This window comes from Dendrobates tinctorius, unplaced genomic scaffold, assembly GCF_039654945.1.
Source record: "Dendrobates tinctorius isolate UK_male_01 unplaced genomic scaffold, ASM3965494v1 ptg000063l, whole genome shotgun sequence".
Lineage (NCBI taxonomy): Eukaryota > Metazoa > Chordata > Amphibia > Anura > Dendrobatidae > Dendrobates > Dendrobates tinctorius.
Window position 1 is genome coordinate 19,471,238 of NW_027361731.1, and position 23,380 is coordinate 19,494,617.

The following is a 23,380-nucleotide window of genomic DNA, read 5'->3' on the forward strand; positions in this document are numbered from 1 at the left end:
AGAGCTGTCTTCAATATAGTAGGTGTAATAATAAGAGCAAATACCTCCAATTAGAAATGTGGTATAGTTTTACTAATTCTTTGTCGCTGACCCTGTCGAGGTAGCTATTTAGGGAGGGCTAAATTAACCCTTCACGGTTGATCCAGTGATTTCCAAATTATTCCACAGTGTTGCTAGCAATTCAAATGACCACACGGAGACAGGAGTCTCTGTACGGGAGGATCGAGGCAGATCACTAAGCCCCTTTATTTTAGTCACTTCTTTTATAACATTTTGCTTAATTATGCAAAGTTCTCATCTACCAATAAAATCATTTCACTTTATAAGCCAATAATATTGCAAGAAAACCGGACACTACATATATGTCCGTACCTAAGTAGAAAGTAGTATAATGGCATATTCTTCAGAGTTTTACACCCCCGCCTCCCTTATCTTTGCACCTGATGAGAACAATCTGGTTTCATGACAGCCCATGCCAATTATAAAAATTTATCATACAGCAACAAAAATTAAGAAGCTAAACCTACAGAGAATGGATAAAACGAAACTTCAACTCTGATTTTAGTATTAACCCTTCACAACCCCATGTCCAGGGCATTTCAGTAGCTTAAGTATCCATGGTTATGACCACTAGCAACTAACAGTCACTATATCAGTGGTAGTAACCATGGATACCTAAGCTAATGCAATGCTCTGCACATAGGGTGAGCAACATAGCGAGTCAGGAGAACTGTATTACATATTTCCCAATATTATTATTACACATACTACATATGGGGATGGATGATCAGAGATGGGAATAACCCTTTGAGAATCTTACATGTTTTTATGGTGTATATTTTTATTTGTTGCTATAGATTGTAATGTAATAAAGCTTGTTTTTAATCCTCCCTTTATTGCTTCAAACTTTTCTGCGTTTGTGTATTATGTTTCTCGATTGTACTTTAGAGGTTCAGTACCATGGGATTTGTGAACAAGTGGCTCACCACTGTCTTAGGTCATAGATTCACTATACTTTGAGTTGTATAGAATTATGTATATAGAAATTATATAAAATATAAGGCATTGATATTGAAAAGTAATAATATCAGTTTTATTCTTGGCAGGTGACTGTGGTGTCAAACCAGATACCTATGAAAAGCATGTCATTATTCCAGCTATACCTCCAGCCCTTCAGAGCAAAAATCAATCATCGGAGCCTTTTCAATCAGTCACCTATTTGGATTCATCACAGACTGTTAAGCAAAATGAAAGCTGCAAACGTGATGTTGAACATCAAATAATTCCCACAGAGAAGAAACCATTTTCCTGTTCAGAATGTGGGAAATATTTTAAATGTAAATCACAATTGCTTACACATAAGAGAAGTCACACAGGAGAAAAGCCATTTTCCTGTTCAGAATGTGGGAAATGTTTCAGCCGAAAAGCACATCTCCTTAGTCATCAGCTTAGTCACACAGGAGAAAAGCCATTTTCATGTTCAGAATGTGGGAAATGTTTTACCCATAAGTCAACTTTGCTTACACATTGTAGAAGTCACACAGGGGAGAAGCCATTTTCATGTTCAGAATGTGGGAAATGTTTCATGGCTAAATCAACACTTCTTAGACATCAGAGAAGTCACACAGGGGAGAAGCCATTTTTATGCTCAGAATGTGGGAAATGTTTTAACCGTAAGTCAAATTTAAATACACATTACAGAAATCACACAGGACAGAAGACATTTTCATGTTCAGAATGTGGGAAATGTTTTACCCATAAGTCAACTTTGCTTACACATTGTAGAAGTCACACAGGGGAGAAGCCATATTCATGTCCAGAATGTGAGAAATGTTTTACCCATAAGTCATCTTTGCTTACACATTGTAGAAGTCACACAGGGGAGAAGCCATATTCATGTCCAGAATGTGGGAAATGTTTTACCCAGAGATCAGATCTTCTTAAACATCAAAGAATCCACACAGTAGAGAAGCCATATTCATGTCCAGAATGTGGGAAATGTTTTACCCAGAGATCAGATCTTCTTAAACATCAAAGAATCCACACAGTAGAGAAGCCATATTCATGTCCAGAATGTGAGAAATGTTTTTTCCAGAGATCTGATCTTCTTAAACATCAAAGAAAACACACAGGAGAAAAGCCGTATTCATGTCCAGAATGTGGGAAGTGTTTTATCCAGAGATCAAATCTTCTTATACATCAAAGAAAACACACAGGAGAAAAGCCATTTTCATGTCCAGAATGTGGGAAATGTTTTACAGAGAAATCAAGTCTTCTCAATCATCAGAGAATTCACACGGGAGAAAAGCCATTTTCATGTTCAGAATGTGGGAAATGTTTTCCCCAGAGAGCAGATCTTCTTAAACATCAAAGAATTCACACAGGAGAGAAGCCGTATTCATGTCCAGATTGTGGGAAAAGTTTTACCCAGAGACAAGATCTTCTTAAACATCAAAGAATCCACACAGGGGAGAAGCCGTATTCATGTCCAGAATGTGGGAAATGTTTTAGTTCGAGTTCTAATCTTGTTGCACATCAGAGAACTCATACAGGGTAGAAACCATTTTTTATGTTCAAAATGTGGGAAATGTTATTTTTGGGAATCCTCTTCATCTAAAATCTCATGTAGAGTGTGAAGGAAATAAATAATAAGGGCTATTAATAAGGCAGGAGAGTTACATTTAGTTGACAAAGCAGTGAAACATTGTAAGCACAAAGGGGCTTTTGCTGGAGGTAGGTGTCAATCCTGGCACCTTAGCTCCTGGATTCTCAGCTTACAGGGGGGATAGCAAATGGTCTGTACTAGAAGGAATATCTCCTATTTGAAAGGGCACAGCTTGGCTCATTGTCCATTCATAGACAGCATCGTTTAACCCATTCCCGACTTGCGCTGTATATATGGCGCAGTAGGAGCTGTGTTCCCGCACACTGCGGTATAGATATGGCGCTGTGATCAGCTAGGTCAACGATCTGTCATTATACAGTTGATGTCTTAATCGGGGATAGTGTACAAGAGTAAAAAAGATTAAAAAAAATTGTAAAAATATTTTTTTAAAGTACAAAAAAAGAAACTATTAATCCAATAAATATATTTATGTTTAACCCCTTAATGACCGCCAATACGTCTTTTTACTGACCTGAGATATAATAGAATAGCATCCCCATACAGGAGACAATCCAGCAGCTGTCAACTGTACATTATAGCTGACAACTTGCTGTATCACAAACGATCAGTGTTTACACAGTCCATATCTGTTTAACACCCCTTAGTTGTTGCTGTCAAGTGACTACATCAAATAAATGGTTAATATATTGTGAGGGCTTCCGCTTTAACCTAATTGACACACCAAGATCATGATTGTGTGGTCCTGATGTTTGCCATAGCAATTCATGACCAAATAGCGGCCTTAGAGTCTCCCGGCTATAGCGAGCGGTTCAGAAGTGAGCGACATTTAGATGGTAAACAAACACTTTTTCATTGCTGCTATACCACTTTGCATTAATTCCTGAAAATCACCTGAAGGGTTAATAAACTATCTGACAGGAGTTTTCAATGTGGCAGGAGGTGCTGTTTTTAAAATGGTATCATGTTTGGGGTTTTCAATATATAGCACCCCCAAAGTTACTCCAAACCTGAATAGCTCCCTGAAAAAAATAAATTGTGTAAATTTCCTTAAAAAAATGAAAAAGTACTGCTACATTTTTAAACCTCCTAAAAGGCTAACAAAATAAATTAGCATTTTAAAAATGGTTCTGATGTAAGGCAGACATGTGGGAAATGTTATTTATTAATGTTTTTGTGTGGTATGACTATCTGGATTAAAGGGATAATCATTCAAAGTTTGAAAATTGCAATTTGTTTAGATTTTTGTCAAGTTTCTGATATTTTTTATAAATAAACACAAAACATATCAACCTAAGTTTACCATTATCATAAATTATAATGTGCCACGAACAAACAATCTCAAAATCAATGGGATTTGTTGAAACGTTCCAGAGTTATCACCATATAAAGTGACATTGCTTAGAATTTATAAAATTGGCCCCGTCACTAAAGGGGTTAAAGTAAAAAGTACACATCTTTGGTGTCACCCCTTCTAGAACGGCCCGACCTATAAAACTGTCCCACTGTCCCCTTCAATGAACTCCATAAAAACAAACAAAAAGGCAAAAAGCTATGCTTTATCATGATATTGCTGAACAAAAATGGAAAAATATGCGATAAAAAATGCAATCTACATAAACATTGTACAGCTGAAAACGTAGTCTCTAAGTTTACTTTATATAGCTCCCACTGTTGTGAGCTCATCTGTTCATTCATCTTTTGTGTCCGAGGATCTCCCTCTTCTGGTGAAGGAAGGTAGTGAGGCTGATTTGGATGAAAGAAACCAAACACCTGATCAGGTGGATTGTGACTGGGTAACGGGAACTTCAGACTGGATATAAGGCAGCCGACGCCCTTCTGAGTGGCTGGTGATTTCTCTGCTGATTCTTGGAGACCAGTCTGATTCCTGCTTCCCAAACATAAGTTTTTGCTCTGCTATTGAACGTATTAGTTTTGGTTTTGTTTACCTTGTTTTTTGAGTTCAGCCATCCCCGGCTGGGGGTGTGCTGGATTCTTTTTCCTTGATCAGTGTTCTTTTTTGCTCTGCTTTCAGAATATTCTGAGTGGTGATATAGGGTTTGAAGTCTAGTGACTTCAGGGTCCGTTTTGCTTATCAGTTGTGTTGGTAATATTTTTAGCAGGGTTTTCTCGGATTGCAGACAGCAGCTTTTCTGTCCTGTCCTTTTTAGTTAGCTTGGGACCCATCGTTTGCTCAACCTATCTTTCTATCTGTGTTATTGTTTTCATCTTGTTTCACCGTCATTATATGTTGGGGGCTGCCTATTGCTTTGGGGTCTGCTCTGGGGCAGTCAGTTTTTCCCTTTTCTCTCTTTAGGCTTATTTAGATCTCCGGCTGTGACGAGGTGTCTAGGATCACCGTAGGAACACTCCACGGCTACTGCTAGTTGTGTGATAGGATTAGGGGTCTGCAATCCGCTAGTTTCCAACCTCTCTGATTTTCTGGGCTGAGCTTGTGTTTTGTTTTTTCCTCCTCGGTGATTCAATCATGACATCCGACCTGTTGCAAGGAGTTAATCATAGATAACATCTTGTCTGACCGTGACTCTGACATTGCCCCAGCAGAATCCTCTTTTGGCTGGAGTATCCTGTAATACTATTGTAGGAACTCTAGGATTCTGATAGCGTGAGGCGATGAACAGACAGAGACAGGTGAGGCTGGTTTCACATTAGCGCTTTTTAAGCGCACGCACGGCCGGGGGTAGCTCCGCCCCCGAGCCGGCTCTCTGCCCGGCGTGCCCGCCCCTTGCTTGTAGCGCCGCCTCCTAGCGCACAGCGGCCCCTGCGATCGGCGCACCCTATCTTTAGCATAGGGTGCGCAGGCCGTGCGCTAGTTGCGCTTTGACCTGCGCTGCGCACTTTTGACGGTGCGCCGTGCGCGCCAAAATCAAACTTTTTCGGATTTTGGCGCGCACGGCGCACCGTCAAAAGTGCGCAGCGCAGGTCAAAGCGCAACTAGCGCATGGCCTGCGCACGATCTGCGCACCCTATGCTAAAGATAGGGTGCGCCGATCGCAGGGGCCGCTGTGCGCTAGGAGGCGGCGCTACAAGCAAGGGGCGGGCACGCCGGGCAGAGAGCCGGCACGGGGGCGGAGCTACCCCCGGCCGTGCGTGCGCTTAAAAAGCGCTAATGTGAAACCAGCCTTACTTGTACAAACAGTGTATTTTTACACAGTGATAATGTGGGAGGAACGGCCCCCGTGGTGTGTCCGGGCCGGAACCAAGGAAGCCGTCATCTATGTTCCGGGGGAAACTGTCCCTGGGGGACAGAGTTCGGGGACGGACCGTTGTGACAGACAGATGGACTGGGGGAGGGACCAGTATAAAGGAGGCGGGGAATTCCCAGGACAGTGAGTCAGCAGACCGGGACAGAAGCAGCAGGAGACGTGGGAGCGACTGAGAGCCAGAGCGACTTACCAGTGCCAGGGGAGATGCTCACAGAGGACATCAGAGGGGCGGCGCCGGGACGACCGTCCCGAGACCCAAGGCCGCCTTACCTCAGCCCGCGGCCGTTGCCGCCTCGCCTCAGCCCGCGGCTGCGGCCTGCCCGTGGTCGCTCGGGGCCGCTGCCGCCTCGCCCCAGCTCGTGGCTGTGGCCTGTCTCCCACCACCTGCAGCCGCCCTGCTCTCACCCGTGGCCGCGGCAAGTCCAGTGCTGTCAGCCGCCACCACTGTCCCGCTTCGGTCCGTGCCTTTGCTCACCGCGGAGTCCCCGTCGCAGCTGCTAGATACACAAGTGGCCTATCACCCGCCACCCTGCATCGCCACCGCTTGCCCCAGTCCAGGGGCTGCGGCCCTTTCGTCCAAGTACGCCGCCGGGGCCTGTGGGGCTCCAGTGTCATTAGCGCGCCAGAGCGCGCAAAGACTTTGTCAACGCCTCAGCAACTGTGCCCAGCAACTACTACGCCGAAAGACCACCATCCCGAATGGTGAGGGACGTCTGGATGGCTAAGATGACTATATAATTAAGGACCCATAGTTGGCCATACCTCTGCCCTATAGTGACCGGCTACTGCCGGAAGTAGTCGTGTTCTACCCGTTTGTGTTTGCTTGTATAGAGCCCCTGCGAGGGCAATCCGTGGTACCCCTTTTCTTAATCAGGCCATGACTGAGGAAAGTTCCCTCAAGTCTTATAAACGTTACTATAGAAAGCACCAAATTGTCTCGCGACTCGTCACTGCATCCTGCGTACCTGCAAACCCTACATTTGGCATAGTCGGCAGGATGCAGTCTCAGAGCGTGGACAACGAGGGCCCCCAGCCCAGTATTTCTTTGGGGGCTATGCTCAGCAATCTACCCAGGTTCTCCGGCAGCAATACTATGCTGTGGAATTGGATGGTGTGTATGCGTGGGTTATTTAGGATGCATCCGCTTGCCCCTGACCTAGAGGCAGAGGTGGCCCTGATGGCGTTGGATGGGGAAGCCCAGGATACCGTAATGTTGCGTCCCCGGGGGCAGCGAAACACCTTCGTCAGGGTGGTACAGATCTTAGAAGAGTATAACAATTCCCAACAAGAGAAAAATAGGGTATATAATATCGATAAAAAAATCAATAATATCAAGACAAAAAATTGTCAACCACAAAATCTATAAACTACGGACTAAAATTGTATACTCCAGATAACAATACAATGCATTAAAAAAAATGGAGTTCCATACAAAGAATAGTAAAAATTGTATCACTTTTATTATATCAATTATTATACATATGTAGCAAACAAGTGAAAAAGCCCTAAAAAAATTTTTCCTTACATTACATGGGTCCAGGGCATATAGAAAATGTATTGCACATAAGCCATATAAATGTATTACAATCCTGATGTAAACATCCCACACTTCATAGCATATGAAGAAAATACATATGTATATACGTCCTCAAAAAACCGCAGGCATCAAATCTCATATAATGGGGATTAACCCTCAATCAGTAAACAGCCCTGCGTTTAATTAGAGGACAACCATATATTATCATAAAACATGCTTATTAGTGCTTACCCATAGATAATACTGTTGTGCCCAGGAGCCTTGTGCCACCCCTTGATGCGCGTTTCGCGTGTGCTTTATCAAGGAGTGAGGAAAAAGTCTCCTGACTGGTGTTTTATAATGAAAATTGTCCAAAGTGCGCATGCACCGAAAGATCAGAGCTGGAGGAAGTTACATCGTCTCCCGGCATTCACCGAGCGCGCACGTCATGGGGAAATCCCCAGTTGACGACATGCGTGCTAGGAATCTGAAGCCGGGAAAGCCGTGTCGCTCCAGGAGCTTAAGGCGCATGCGCTAGACATATATCGCCATAATGAGCGTTATGTGCTGATAACAAAACGTCCAGCGCATATATCCGGTAAAGTCCTCAAAAAATAAAATGTGGCTGCTCATAAAAGAATAAGGACAGTCCCTACTTAGTTATAATAATTAATAACAAATAATTCCAAGTGGCAAAAAGTGAACGAAAAATATGCCAAGTGAAAATAAATATAATCATAATTAGAGTTGAGCGACTTTTGGTTTTTTAGGGTCGCGTTTTGTTTCGTGAAACCCGACTTTTCCAAAAGTCGGGTCGAGCAAGATCGTCCGATTATAGGGAAAAGTCGGGGTCGTCCCGAAACACGAAACCCAATGTAAGTCAATGGGGAATAAAAGTCGGCAGTGAGAGGAGGACAGGAAACACACCAACAGTGCCCATTTGAATGCCAAAAGCATCAATTCTTCTTACTTAAGCTTGTCAACCTTAATTAACTTCATAATACAAGTTACGCACTGAAAAATGGGGGTTATTTGGCTACAGTTGTGGGGGGGAGGGCTGGCTCCAGGTTTTCATGTTCCCTGGGCGAAAGAGCGCCCCTTTAACACATACCACAACTCATCATGCTCCGATACGGCAGAGAAATAGCGGTATAGTACAATGAAAAATACTTCACTTTTTACATCTCATGACGAGGCCCATCTATTTCTCCATACAGAATCATTGGTCCCATATAATGTTTGAAACAGTATATGATGAGCTCCACATAATGCTACAGTATATGTTGGTCCCCATGGATGAAGCTCCACTGTCATATGGGCCCAAATAATGCTCCAAACATAATGGGCCCCATTTCTAATGCTCTAGTGTATAATGGGCCCTGTAAATGCTGCTCCAGTGTCTTTGGAATGTTCCAGTGTATGGTGGGCGCCATCTATCATTCTCCAGAGTATAGTGCTCCCCAAAAATTGCAGTCCCAACATTGAAAACAATCAAATAAGTCTCCTCGCTAGGGAATCCCTGTACTAGTCTGGACTCCTCGTCGTCCCCATCTTCCATCTCACTGCACAGTATTTCAACTTTGCAAGTGCTGTGATCCTGAGCAAGCAAGGGGGGCCCACTCGTTGGCGACGGCACTGGCACAGGGCCCCTGATAGTACGGTGGTGTGTCTGATGGCGGGTGGGCCGAACCTGCACTTTCATCTGCAGCTTCCTCTTTGTCACCGTGTAAGATGGAACTGTATATGGGAAGGGTAACCTGAGTTTCATCAGGGTCAGATTCAGGCCATGTAGCGTGCGAGGGGAATGTAGTGGTCTGGGTCAATGTACCAGCAGATTCATCGAGCAGTGGCTGGGCATCAGTGCACTTGTGTCGCCCCCAGGAGTACGGTCGCCACAGTGGCATTACCTTCCTCCTAGGGAGTGTGATGTCATGCTTGGGAGCAACGAACGATCTCTAGCAGGTTAACTGATTGGGCGGCGTTTTTCCCAAGAGTCATGACCCTCCAAACAGCGTTCATGAAGGCAAAGTGTTTGTTTTACGTGGGCAGTATCGTTGCAAAGCTGAACCTTAAAGGAATGTCCAGAAGGGCACCACCAGGAGTGGAGCCTACGGTTAAATTCGACTCCACCTGGGAAACCTCAACCATGCCAGCTACAGAACAGATGCACACATTGCAAGCTTAATTCCGTTAACGAACGAGACTCCATCATGCCCCGCGGTCCGAGTCCGGCTTACTAGAGGGACACGTGAGGCTCTGGCACATGAGATTGGCCAATAACTGGTGTGTCATGCCCTTACATGTCCGTGGCTGCATGTGCTCTACACTGCAAAGGCCAGCGTTTGTCGCTTACAGGTGCAGATAACCCGCTGAACAACGTTAGTGATGGGGATCACTGATTACAATTATTACCCGCAAACAATGATTTCCCAGTAAGTGCAGGTCAACCGCAGTTCCGAAATTAGGCCTAACCGTCATTCCTGAAAAAATGAAAAACTTACGTGTGCAAACCACAGGTGCTGTAGCTTGCTTAACAGCTCGCCAGCCGTTCTCACGCCCAGTATGGATTACACGTGATTGCACAAAGGTGAGAAAGGGTGCCGTATCCCCAGATAACATGTATGGATAGCGTACACATTCAAAATATATGTCTATACATCAGGAGGCAGGCACAGACGGTGTTAGGCCCAGTATGGATTGCACGTGATTGCACAAAGGTTAGAAAGGGTACCGTATCCCCAGATAACATGTATGGATAGCGTACACATTCAAAATATATGTCTATACATCAGGAGGCAGGCTCAGATGGTGTTAGGCCCAGTATGGATTGCACGTGATTGCACAAAGGTTAGAAAGGGTACCGTATCCCCAGATAACATGTATGGATAGCGTACACATTCAAAATATATGTCTATACATCAGGAGGCAGGCTCAGACGGTGTTAGGCCCAGTATGGATTGCACGTGATTGCACAAAGGTTAGAAAGGGTACCGTATCCCCAGATAACATGTATGGATAGCATACACATTCAAAATATATGTATATACATCAGGAGGCAGGCTCAGACGGTGGTAGGCCCAGTATGGATTGCACGTGATTGCACAAAGGTGAGAAAGGGTACCGTATCCCCAGATAACATGTATGGATAGCGTACACATTTAAAATATATGTCTATACATCAGGAGGCAGGCTCAGATGGTGGTAGGCCCAGTATGGATTGCACGTGATTGCACAAAGGTGAGAAAGGGTACCGTATCCCCAGATAACTTGTATGGATAGCGTACACATTCAAAATATATGTCTATACATCAGGAGGCAGGCTCAAAAGGTGTCAGGCACAGTATGGATTTGACGGCCCAGATTACACAGCGGAGGAGCAGGGAGAGGTAAAGATTGCAAATGCTGGGGCCCTGCCCAAGCAAGGGGGGCCCACTCGTGGGCGTCGGTACTGGCACTGGGCCCCTCATAGTACGGCGGTGTGTCTGACGGCGGGTGTGCACCACCACCGTCAGAGACACTTTATTGCACTATGAGGGACCCTGTGCCAGTGCCCGCGCCCAAGAGTCGGCCTACCCACCTGTCCAGGGCAACGGCACTCGCACGGTGTCGTGCGCTAGGTGGTGACCCCGGCCATGGGGGGGAGGCAGCACAGTTAGGGAGTTTTAGAAAGTGGCATATGTTGATGTTGGACATTCAGCTGATGCAAAAGGTGAAATAGGTCAAGTCCCAGGAAGAGGTGGACCAAAGCAAGCCATTTTTCTGTCACCCTATGTGTCATCAGGGGAAGGGACAAAATCCTTGGAAACCCATGCGTGGTTCATTTTAATGAAGGTTAGATCATCCACATTTTGGGTTGACAGACGGGTCCTTTTTTCTGTCAGGATTGATCCAGCTGCACTGAAGACTCTTTCCGATAGCACACTTGCAGCTGGGCAAGCGAGCTCCTGTAAGGCATATTGTACCAATTCAGGCCAGGTGTCCAGTTTAGCGGCCCAATAGTCAAAGGGGAATGACCTGTGTGGGAGAACATCGATATGGGAGGAAAAGTAGTTTGTAACCATAGTTGACAACTGCTGTCTCCTGTCACTTTCCATCGATGCAGTATTACCAGTTGTGTGAGCGGTACTTGAAAAATCAGTCCACAACATTGTCATGAAACCCCTGTCTCCAACGCCACTTCTGCTGTGTGCACCACGAACACCTCTGCCAAGCTGACCCCGGCCCGTACGGCTCGTGTGAGAACCATCACCGCTGCTGTGTGCTGGGAATGCCTCAAGCAACCGATTTACCAGAGTTGCTTGTTTATTAGCCAATATTAGGTCAAGGTTCTCCTGTGGCATGATGTTTTGTAATTTGCCTTTATAGCGTGGATCCAGGATGCTGGCCAACCAGTAGTCATCATCGTTCATCATTTTGGCAATGCGGGGGTCACTTTTTAGGATCTGCAAGGCATAATCTGACATGTGGGCCAATGTTCCCGGTGTCAATGATGCACTGCGAGTGCTGGTTGGAGGAGCACTTTCTGGCAAATCCACATCCCTCCAGTCACGCACAAACCCTGTACCAGACCTTGCCACGCCAACATTTTCACTTGCCCCACGAGATGCATCCTCCTCCCCTAAGTAATCATCCCCATCATCATCCTCCTCCTCTTCTTCCTCCACCTCGTCCAGGAGAGGTCCCTGAGCAGACAATGGCTGAATGTTATCAAGGATTCCCTCCTCCTCTTCCTCCTCATCAACATTGGCTGCAGAAGCCTGCTCCTTAAGGTGCGTCAAAGTTTGCATGAGCAGACGCATAAGTGGGATGCTCATGCTTAGGATGGCGTCGTCTGCGCTTACCAGCCGTGTGCATTCCTCAAAACACTGAAGGACTTTACAGAGGTCTTTCAGCTTCGACCACTGCACACCTGTCAACTCCATGTCTGCTCTCAAAGTGCCTGGCCGTGTATCCTCCCACAAATGCATTATGGCCTGCCTCTGCTCGCACGGCCGCTCCACCATGTGCAGGGTGGAGTTCCACCTTGTTGCAATGTCGATAATGAGGCGGTGGTTGGGAAGGTGGAGCAATCGCTGCAGCTTCTGCATACGAACGGAGTGTACAGGCGACCGGCGGATGTGCGCGCACAGTCTTCGCACCTTCTGGAGCAGGGCTGTTAACTCTGGATAATTTTTGAGGAAGCACTGCACCACCAGGTTCAAGGTGTGATCCAAGCAAGGTATGTGGCTGAGTTTTGAAAGGGCTATGGCTGCCACAAAATTACGCCCGTTATCACTAACTACCTTGCCTGCCTCAAGATGTACACTGCCCAGCCATGACTCAGTTTGTCGCTTCAAGTACTCGGCCAGCACCTTGGCGGTGTGTCTGTCGCCCAAACACATCATCTGCAACACAGCCTGCTGACGCTTTCCTCTAGCTGCTCGATAGGGGGACACCTCATGTGCAACAGTGGCAGCTGCAGAGGGAGTGCTCGTACGACTGCGCTCTGTGGACGAGCTTTCGCTTCTGGAGGAGGAGGAGGGTCGAACGCCTACAGCCAACTGTTTCCTATACCGTGGGCTAGGCAGCACTGACCCACCACCGCTGTCCCCTGTGGACCCTGCATCCACCACATTAACCCAGTGCGCAGTGATGGACACGTAATGGCCCTGGCCATGCCGACTGGACCATGCATCAGTTGTGAGGTGCACCTTTCCGCTCACTGACTGCTTGAGTGCATGGACAATGCGGTCTTTCACATGATGGTGGAGGGCTGGGATGGCTTTACGAGAGAAGAAGTGGCGACTGGGTAGGTCATAGCGTCATAGCGTGGTACTGCATAGGCCATGAGTTCGCGGAAAGCTGCGCTTTCCACCAACCGAAAGGGCATCATCTCAAACGAGATTAGTTTGGCAATGTGGGCGTTCAAACCCAGTGTATGCGGATGAGAGACTGAGTACTTTCTTGACCTACTCATAGTGTCTGGGAGGGTGAGCTGGACTTGAGAGCTGCATATGGTGGAAGTAGCGGTGGACAGGGCGGACTGAGAGAGGGTTGATGATGGTGATGGAGTTGGTGTTCTTTCTGATGGCCTAGAATCAGTCTTTCGTTGATATAACAGTGGGATTCCCTGACTGCTGTGGCCTTGCAACGACACCTCAACATTTGCTGCTGTGCTAACCGGTGGGCTTACAGTGGGGGAAACAATGTAGCGTTGCTGACTACCTTCGTTGTGATAAGTTGCACATGTGGCATTTGAGGTTTGGTGTTGTGTCCACGCTTGCAAGTGCATGGTGTTTAAATGTCTAAGCATGCAACTGGTATTCAAATTTTTCAGATTTTTCCCTCGGCTAAAGGTCTTTGCGCACTTCTTACAGATAACCTTGGCCTGATCATGAGGATTTTGTTAAAAAAAGTGCCACACTGCACTCTTCCTACTTTGGCAGACATTTTGCGGCCTAGCACGCTGTGATATTTTGACCCTCTGGACAAGCTGTCCAGCAACTCTTTTGATTTTTGGAACCTGTCTTTGGAGTGCTCCGGGCCTGCCAGATAACAGCTGTTGCGATGTCGATGTCTGCTGTGGATGCTCCTCATCTGAGCTATTGGAAGCAGCACCCTCTTCCGCCAATGGATGCCAATCTGGGTCAACAACTGGGTCATCCATCACCTCCTCTTCAATGTCATGTGCACCTTCCTCTGTGTCACCGTGTATGGTGGTATAGTGTGCGGGAAGGGGCACCTGAGTCTCATCAAGGTCAGAATCTGGCTCTGTACACTGCGAGGACAATGTAGTGCTCTGAGTGAATGTACCAGCAGAATCATCCATCAGCAGCTGTGCATCAGTGCACTCCATGTCAGATTCATCTTGGCCTGGGTAATTCACCATTTCACTTGATAATCCAGGCATGGTATGTGAAAACAGCTCCATGGAGTAATCAGTAGTATGGCCTGCGTCATCCTTCAATCTTGGTTGGGGTGAAGGACACAAGGAAAGGTATGGTTCATGAACATGAGCCTCCAATGACGACTCAGTGCTTTTACTTTTTACAACTGAAGAAGAGGAGGCGATAGAGCTGGAGGCTGAGTCAGCAATGTAAGACAAAAATTTTCCTGATGCTCTGGCTTTAAAAGCAGTTTGCCAACTCCTAGAAAACTAAGCCTTCGAAGCTTTATGGAGCCAGGCTCAACACCTCCTGCATTCGGTCCTATTTTGCTCTTGCCACTACCATCAGATCCACCACCAACACCATCATTACCAGCTGCCAAACCCCGCCCAATTCCACGGCCTCTTCCACCAGCCTTCCTCATTTTTGGTAGAAATGTAGACAAAATCCAACAAACTATATAGTAATGTAAAACAAGGTACAAGGTGTCTATAGGACAGGGGAGATTTTGAATTTCTGCTCACACTAGTGGACACTGGACACTTTTGGATTGTGTGAGGCCCACTGAATATCTGAGCGCTATGTCACAGGCTCGATGGCACAGCTGTGACCAAAGTGACTAGACGATAAGTGAGATTTTGAATTTCTGCTCACACTAGTGGACACTGGACACTTTTGGATTGTGTGAGGCCCACTGAATATCTGAGCGCTATGTCACAGGCTCGATGGCACAGCTGTGACCAAAGTGACTAGAGAATATGTGAGATTTTGAATTTCTGCAGACACTTGTGGACACTGGACACTTTTGGATTGTGTGAGGCCCACTGAATATCTGAGCGCTATGTCACAGGCTCGATGGCACAGCTGTGACCAAAGTGACTAGAGGATAAGTGAGATTTTGAATTTCTGCTCACACTAGTGGACACTGGACACTTTTGGATTGTGTGAGGCCCACTGAATATCTGAGTGCTATGTCACAGGCTCGATGGCACAGCTGTGACCAAAGTGACTAGAGGATAAGTGAGATTTTGAATTTCTGCTCACACTAGTGGACACTGGACACTTTTGGATTGTGTGAGGCCCACTGAATATCTGAGCGCTATGTCACAGGCTCGATGGCACAGCTGTGACCAAAGTGACTAGAGGATAAGTGAGATTTTGAATTTCTGCTCACACTAGTGGACACTGGACACTTTTGGATTGTGTGAGGCCCACTGAATATCTGAGCGCTATGTCACAGGCTCGATGGCACAGCTGTGGCCAAAGTGACTAGAGGATAAGTGAGATTTTGAATTTCTGCAGACACTTGTGGACACTGGACACTTTTGGATTGTGTGAGGCCCACTGAATATCTGAGCGCTATGTCACAGGCTCGATGGCACAGCTGTGACCAAAGTGACTAGAGGATAAGGGAGATTTTGAATTTCTGCAGACACTTGTGGACACTGGACACTTTTGGATTGTGTGAGGCCCACTGAATATCACAGCGCTATGTCACAGGCAGAAATTGGCTAGTGTATCACAAACTACAAGGTGTATGTAGAATTGGGCAGAGTAGGAATCTCCCTAGAGTGCAGGTTTGTAAGAACGGAACATGTCCTCGACTTATTCTCACAGAGTGACACAGATAGCTTCACTGTGGCTGTGATAACAGCCGTTACACGGTACTGTGTGAGGAGCGTACACCGCCGTATGGTGTGAAAAAATGCACGCTCAGTACCTCAGCAGGACAAAAAAAAAAATTGGGATTGCTTTTAAAAAAGCAGTTTGCAGCTCAGTACCTCAGCAGGACAAAAAAAAAAAATTGGGATTGCTTTTAAAAAAGCAGTTTGCAGAGCAGTGGGTAAACAGCAATGCAGCTGTCAGGAAGCCTTAGAAGGCAGCCCAACAACCAACACCACTGATACACCACAATATAGCCTCCCCTTGCACTGCACACACAGTGACTGGTGTGTTGTACAGGCACAATCGCTAGCAGCAGAAGCAGTTTTTTTTTCTTCTTCCCTGCCTAACACTCTCCCTACAGAATCAGCAGCAACCTCTCCCTATGCTAAGATCGTCAGAAGTAAGATGGCGGTCGGCGTGCACGCCCTTTTATACCCCCTGTGACGCCCACCAAAGCAAACCAATCACTTGCATGCCCTTCTGAAAGATGGTGGTGACCCGTGCCTATGTCATCACGTTGCCCACAGTGTCCGTGGATCCTGATTGGCTGAAAAAGAGCGCAAAACAAACTTTTGAAACGCGACTTTGGCGCGTAAGTCGCCGACCTCGTGGCCGACCTCATCCTAGGGTCGGGTTTCGTTTCATGAAACCTGACTTTGCCAAAAGTCGGCGACTTTTGAAATTTTTCGACCCGTTTCGCTCAACTCTAATCATAATGCGATTATGTGCAATGTGTAGTGCAAACAAATCGCGACAAATATCATCATAAAAAGTGACAAAAAATAAATAAAAAAATGATGAAAAATAATAATAAATCGTGAATAATAGTAGTGACAAAACAAAATATGCAAATATAGTGATAACATGAAATAATTTTCATGTGAAAAACATGATAAATGCATGAATAGCAATATTTAAAGTGAAAAATGAATAATACAGTGCATATATTTATGAGACAATAGTCCCAGGAAACTTCAAAGAGTATGCCAAAAATATCAATCTTCACAATACGACGTCATGTTGTTATGCGTCAATCATTCTTCAAACCGGATTTTCAAGCCTATATTGGGCTACGTAAAAAAAACACCGGATATAGGAGAAAACCTAATTCTAAAAAAGAGACAAGGAACAATAAATAATTAAAACACAAAGTAATATAAAAAAAAAATAATTTTATTGATAAAATTAAAAATAAAAAACAGCATCAAAAGAATCTAAAACAGATGGAATAACAAGGGACTTACAAAAAAGGGGCAAAGCTAAGTTTTTCATTCAGCCCATTAGGGGCCATGGAATCCAAGTCCACAATCCACTTGCATTCTGTTTGTGCTAACAAGCGTTTAATATTGCCCCCCCTACTTCCACTATGCACCTGATCAATCCCGATGATTCGAAAACCAGTAGGGTCACCATTATGTATCAACCGAAAATGTTTCGGAAGGGTTTTAAGGGTGCTCACATCTTCAACTTTGCGCGCATTATTGATATCCCTCACATGTTCTCTTGCTCGGACGCGGAGCTGACGTGAGGTCAGCCCCACATAAATTTTAGAACAAGGACATGTGGCCACATAAATGACATGTGTACTGCTACAGCTTAAATGCTGCCGAATCTTAAAGGTTTTTCTACCATTTGATGACACAAATTGCGTACCTCTAATGAGATTTTTGTAGGTACATGCCATGCAATCACCACTGGGAAAAAATCCCCATGTTGGAAGTTTATTATCAGGATTAAAAGGATTGGTAATTTTGGCCACATAATGGCTCTTAACCAAATGGTCCTTAATACTTTTGCCACGTCTTGCTGTAAAACAAGGTCTTTCAGGAATATTCTGGGCTAGAATAGGATCCATCAATAAAACAGGCATACGCCTCCAATAGCAATTATATGTAGATATATACCTAATGTTAAAATTAGAAGTCGATTTTTTTCTCTTTATTAAACAATAATTGATGACGTTCTGTTTTTTTAGCTCTTAGATAACCGTTTTTGATACAGCGGTTGCTATACCCTCGTGACTTGAACCTATCCTTTAAATCAATTGATTGCACCTCAAATTTCTCATTAGTTGAGCAGATCCGCTTCATCCTAAGAAATTGGCCAACTGGGACGGCTTTAATAGTATGCGAGGTATGGGAGGATGATGCATGTAATAACGAGTTTACGGATGTCTCCTTTCGGAAGAGAGCTGACCCATAAAGTCACACACATGTCTCCAATTCGCTACCCTGCCAAATGAAAAATATATCATCGATATACCTACGACAACACTGCACTCGGTCACTGTGAGAGACCCCATCCTGATGGAATAGCAATCTCTCCCAGTAACCGAGGAACAGGTTGGCATAGGCTGGGGCACAAGCTGCCCCCATGGCAGTACAACGTTTCTGCAAATAATATCTGTCTTTAAAGACAAATACATTATGAGTCAGCACAAACTGCAAAATCTCAATAATGAAATTACATAATTCACCGTCCCAGTTGCTATTCTCCAGGAAGAAGCGGACCACCCTGATGCCATCCTCATGAGATATACATGTATATAAAGACTCGACATCAGCTGTAACTAGTCACATGTCCTTTTCCAAAATAACTCCCTCCATTTTAGTAAGCGTATCGGTGGTATCTCGTATTTAAGGTAATGTCAACCATGCCTTTTAAATAAAAGTCCACAAACTTACAGGCTGAATCACATAGGCTATCAATACCGGAGACAATTGGCCTCCTGGGAGGATTTGCAGAATCTTTGTGAATTTTGGGTAACAAGTACAAGGTAGGAATTTTGTGAAGCTCCACCTTTAGACCATCAAAAACTTTTTTATTAATGACTCCCAAATCAAAAGCTTTTTGCAAAATCTTATCAAATTCTAATTTGTATGAAGCTGCTTGGCAGTGAGTCAATTTAACATATGTGTCCTTACAATTTAACTGCCTGAAAGCTTCTTTCTCATATTTTACTACTGGCCAGATTACTACATTCCCCCCCCTTGTCTGCCGCCTTAATAACCGCATCCACCAAATTTTTCAATTCATGTAGTGCCTGGCGCTGAGATCTAGACAAGTTGTCTCCTGTGATGTGACTTGGAATCTTCTTAAAATCCTCTAATACCAATCTCGTAAAGATCTCAACTTGTGGACATAAGGACAAGGGGGGGAATGCACATGATCGTGGCATAATTGATTTGGGAAATATACATTGTACTTCCATTATTCTCTGTGGAGTGTGGCTCTGCGGGTGGAGGTCGGTGCTGGAGGCTCCATTATTCTCTATGTGGAGTGTGGTTCTGCGGGTGGAGGTCGGTGCTGGAGGCTCCATTATTCTCTCTGTGGAGTGTGGCTCTGCGGGTGGAGGTCAGTGCTGGAGACTCCATTATTCTCTATGTGGAGTGCGGCTCTGCGGGTGGAGGTCGGTGCCGGAGGCTCCATTATTCTCTATGTGGAGGGCTGCTCTGCGGGTGGAGGTCGGTGCCGGAGGTTCCATTATTCTCTATGTGGAGTGTGGCTCTGCGGGTGGAGGTCGGTGCCGGAGGCTCCATTATTCTCTATGTGGAGTGCGGCTCTGTGGGTGGAGGTCGGTGCTGGAGGCTCCATTATTCTCTATGTGGAGTGTGGCTCTGCGGGTGGAGGTCAGTGCTGGAGGCTCCATTATTCTCTATGTGGAGTGCGGCTCTGCGGGTGGAGGTCGGTGCTGGAGGCTCCATTATTCTCTATGTGGAGTGCGGCTCTGCGGGTGGAGGTCGGTGCTGGAGGGTCCATTATTCTCTATGTGGAGTGTGGCTCTGCGGGTGGAGGTCGGTGCTGGAGGCTCCATTATTCTCTATGTGGAGTGTGGCTCTGCGGGTGGAGGTCGGTGCCGGAGGCTCCATTATTCTCTATGTGGAGTGCGGCTCTGTGGGTGGAGGTCGGTGCCGGAGGCTCCATTATTCTCTATGTGGAGTGCGGCTCTGCGGGTGGAGGTCGGTGCTGGAGGCTCCATTATTCTCTATGTGGAGTGTGGCTCTGCGGGTGGAGGTCGATGCTGGAGGCTCCATTATTCTCTATGTGGAGTGCGGCTCTGTGGGTGGAGGTCGGTGCTGGAGGCCCAATTATTCTCTATGTGGAGTGCGGCTCTGCGGGTGGAGGTCGGTGCTGGAGGCTCCATTATTCTCTATGTGGAGTGCGGCTCTGCGGGTGGAGGTCGGTGCTGGAGGCTCCATTATTCTCTATGTGGAGTGCGGCTCTGCGGGTGGAGGTCGGTGCCGGAGGCTCCATTATTCTCTATGTGGAGTGTGGCTCTGCGGGTGGAGGTCGGTGCCGGAGGCTCCATTATTCTCTATGTGGAGTGTGGCTCTGCGGGTGGAGGTCGGTGCCGGAGGCTCCATTATTCTCTATGTGGAGTGCGGCTCTGTGGGTGGAGGTCGGTGCCGGAGGCTCCATTATTCTCTATGTGGAGTGCGGCTCTGCGGGTGGAGGTCGGTGCCGGAGGCTCCATTATTCTCTATGTGGAGTGTGGCTCTGCGGGTGGAGGTCGGTGCTGGAGGCTCCATTATTCTCTATGTGGAGTGCGGCTCTGTGGGTGGAGGTCGGTGCTGGAGGCCCCATTATTCTCTATGTGGAGTGCGGCTCTGCGGGTGGAGGTCGGTGCTGGAGGCTCCATTATTCTCTATGTGGAGTGCGGCTCTGCGGGTGGAGGTCGGTGCCGGAGGCTCCATTATTCTCTATGTGGAGTGCGGCTCTGCGGGTGGAGGTCGGTGCCGGAGGCTCCATTATTCTCTATGTGGAGTGCGGCTCTGCGGGTGGAGGTCTGTGCCGGAGGCTCCATTATTCTCTATGTGGAGTGCGGCTCTGCGGGTGGAGGTCGGTGCTGGAGGCTCCATTATTCTCTATGTGGAGTGTGGCTCTGCGGGTGGAGGTCGGTGCTGGAGGCTCCATTATTCTCTATGTGGAGTGCGGCTCTGCGGGTGGAGGTAGGTGCCGGAGGCTCCATTATTCTCTATGTGGAGTGCGGCTCTGCGGGTGGAGGTCGGTGCTGGAGGCTCCATTATTCTCTATGTGGAGTGTGGCTCTGCGGGTGGAGGTCGGTGCTGGAGGCTCCATTATTCTCTATGTGGAGTGTGGCTCTGCGGGTGGAGGTCAGTGCCGGAGGCTCCATTAGACCGGGATCAGACTTGCAAGCAGGGCTGTGGAGTCGGTGAGCCAAACCTGCGACTCCGACTCCTCAATTTCCCTTACACCGACTCCCACATATATTGCTTATATTTAACCCCTTCATGACCCAGCCTATTTTGACCTTAATGACCTTGCCATTTTTTGCATTTTTGACCAGTGTCTCTTTGTGAGGTAATAACTCAGGAACGCTTCAACACATCTTAGCGATTCTGAGAATATTTTTTCGTGACCTATTGGGCTTCATGTTAGTGGTAAATTTAGGTCGAAAATTTTTGCGTTTATTTGTGAAAAAAATGGAAATTTGGCAAAAATTTTGCTAATTTTGCAATTTTCACATTTTGAATTTTTATTCTGTTAAACCAGAGAGTTATGTGACAAAAACTAGTTAATAAAAAACATTTCCAACATGTCTACTTTACATCAGCACAATTTTGAAAAGAAATTTATTTTTTTTGCTAGGACGTTATAATGGTTAAAAGTTGATCAGCGATTTCTCATTTTTATAACAAAATTTACAAAACCATTTTTTTTAGGGACCACCTCACATTTGAAGTCATTTTGAGGGGTCTATATGGCAGAAAATACCCAAAAGTGACACCATTCTAAAAACTGCACCCCTCAAGCTACTCAAAACTACATTCAAGAAGATTATTAACCCTTCAGGTGCTTCACAGGAACTAAAGCAACATGGAAGGAAAAAATGGACATTTCAATTTTTCCAACAAAATTTTTTTTAGCATCAATTTTTTCATTTTCACCTGGGCAACAGGATAAAATGGATAATAAAATTTGCTGGGCAATTTCTCCTGAGTACACCGATACCTCATATGTGGCCATAAACCACTGTTTGGTCGCACGGCAGGGCCCAGAAGGGAAGGAGCGCTATTTGACTTTTGAATGGAAAATTATCTCCAATCATTAGCGGACACCATGTCGCGTTTGGAGAGCCCCTGTGTGCCGAAACATTGGAGCTCCCCCACAAGTGACCCCATTTTGGAAATTAGACACCCCAAGGAACTTATCTAGATGCATAGTGAGCACTTTGAACCCCCAGATACTTCAAATTGATCTGTAAAAATGAAAAAGTACTTTTTTTTCACCAAAAATTTATTTTTGCCTACATTTTTTCTTTTTTACATGGGCAACAGGATAAAATGGATCCTAAAATTTGTTGAGCAATTTCTCCTGAGTACACTGATACCTCATATGTGGTCATAAACCACTGTTTGGGCGCACGGCAGGGCCCTGAAGGGAAGGAGCGCCATTTGACTTTTGGAATGGAAAATTAGCTCCAATAGTTAGCGGACACCATGTCGCTTATGGAAAGTATGTAGTGTACGTCAGGTTGGTGTGTGTGGTAGGGTATGCACCACACACACACCAACCTGACGTACACTACGCCACACACACCAACCTGCCACACTACATTAGGTTAGTGTTTGTGGCGTAGTGTAAGGTTGGTGTGTGCTGTAGTGTACGTCAGGTTCGTGTGTGTGGTGTAGCATACACCACACACACACACACATACCAAGCTGATGTTCCCTACAGCACACAAACACACACCAACCTGACGTACACTACGCCACACCCACCAACCTGCCACACTACATTAGGTTAGTGTTTGTGGCGTAGTGTATGTCAGGTTGGTGTGTGCTGTAGTGTACGTCAGGTTGGTGTGTGTGGTGTAGTATACACCACACACACCAACCTGACGTACACTACGCCACACATACCAACCTGACACAACATCAGGTTGGTGTGTGTGGTGTAGTGTACGTCAGGTTGGTGTGTGCTGTGGTGTAGTGTAGTGTACGTCAGGTTGGTGTGTGTGTGTGGTATTGTATACACCACACACACACCAACCTGACGTACACTACGCCAGACATACCAACTTGATACACTATGCCACACACACCAACCTGATGTAGTATCAAGTTGGTATGTCTGGCGTAGTGTACGTCAGGTTGGTGTGTGTGTGGTGTATACAATACCACACACACACACCAACCTGACGTACACTTCACTACACCACAGCACACACCAACCTGACGTACACTACACCACACACACCAACCTGATGTAGTATGTCAGGTTGGTGTGTGGTGTTGTGTATGTCAGGCTGGTGTGGCTGAGTTCTATAGTGGAGTGTCAGGATGTGTTTAGTCCATGGACATGTGATGAATTCTGAAGCACTCATTCAAACACAGTCCAGGTTTGTCGGGACACGTTTCACATTGGAAACGAGTTTCCCTTCTTGTCCCCCTTTTTTAGCATACCCGGCACCTTTTTTTTTTTCTCTCCTCACGGGGAAAATGTTGCCCTGGTACCATAC

General features: G+C 46.0%; 1 protein-coding gene across 1 annotated transcript in view; it reads left to right on the plus strand.

The window, feature by feature from the left end:
* Positions 1 to 23,380, plus strand: part of LOC141094354 (uncharacterized) — a 165,013-nt gene that overhangs the window by 60,272 nt on the left and 81,361 nt on the right. Inside the window, 2 exon segments of the mRNA XM_073580192.1 lie at positions 1,107 to 2,510; positions 5,562 to 5,566. Of these exon segments, the coding sequence (XP_073436293.1) occupies positions 1,107 to 2,510; positions 5,562 to 5,566 (1,409 nt within the window).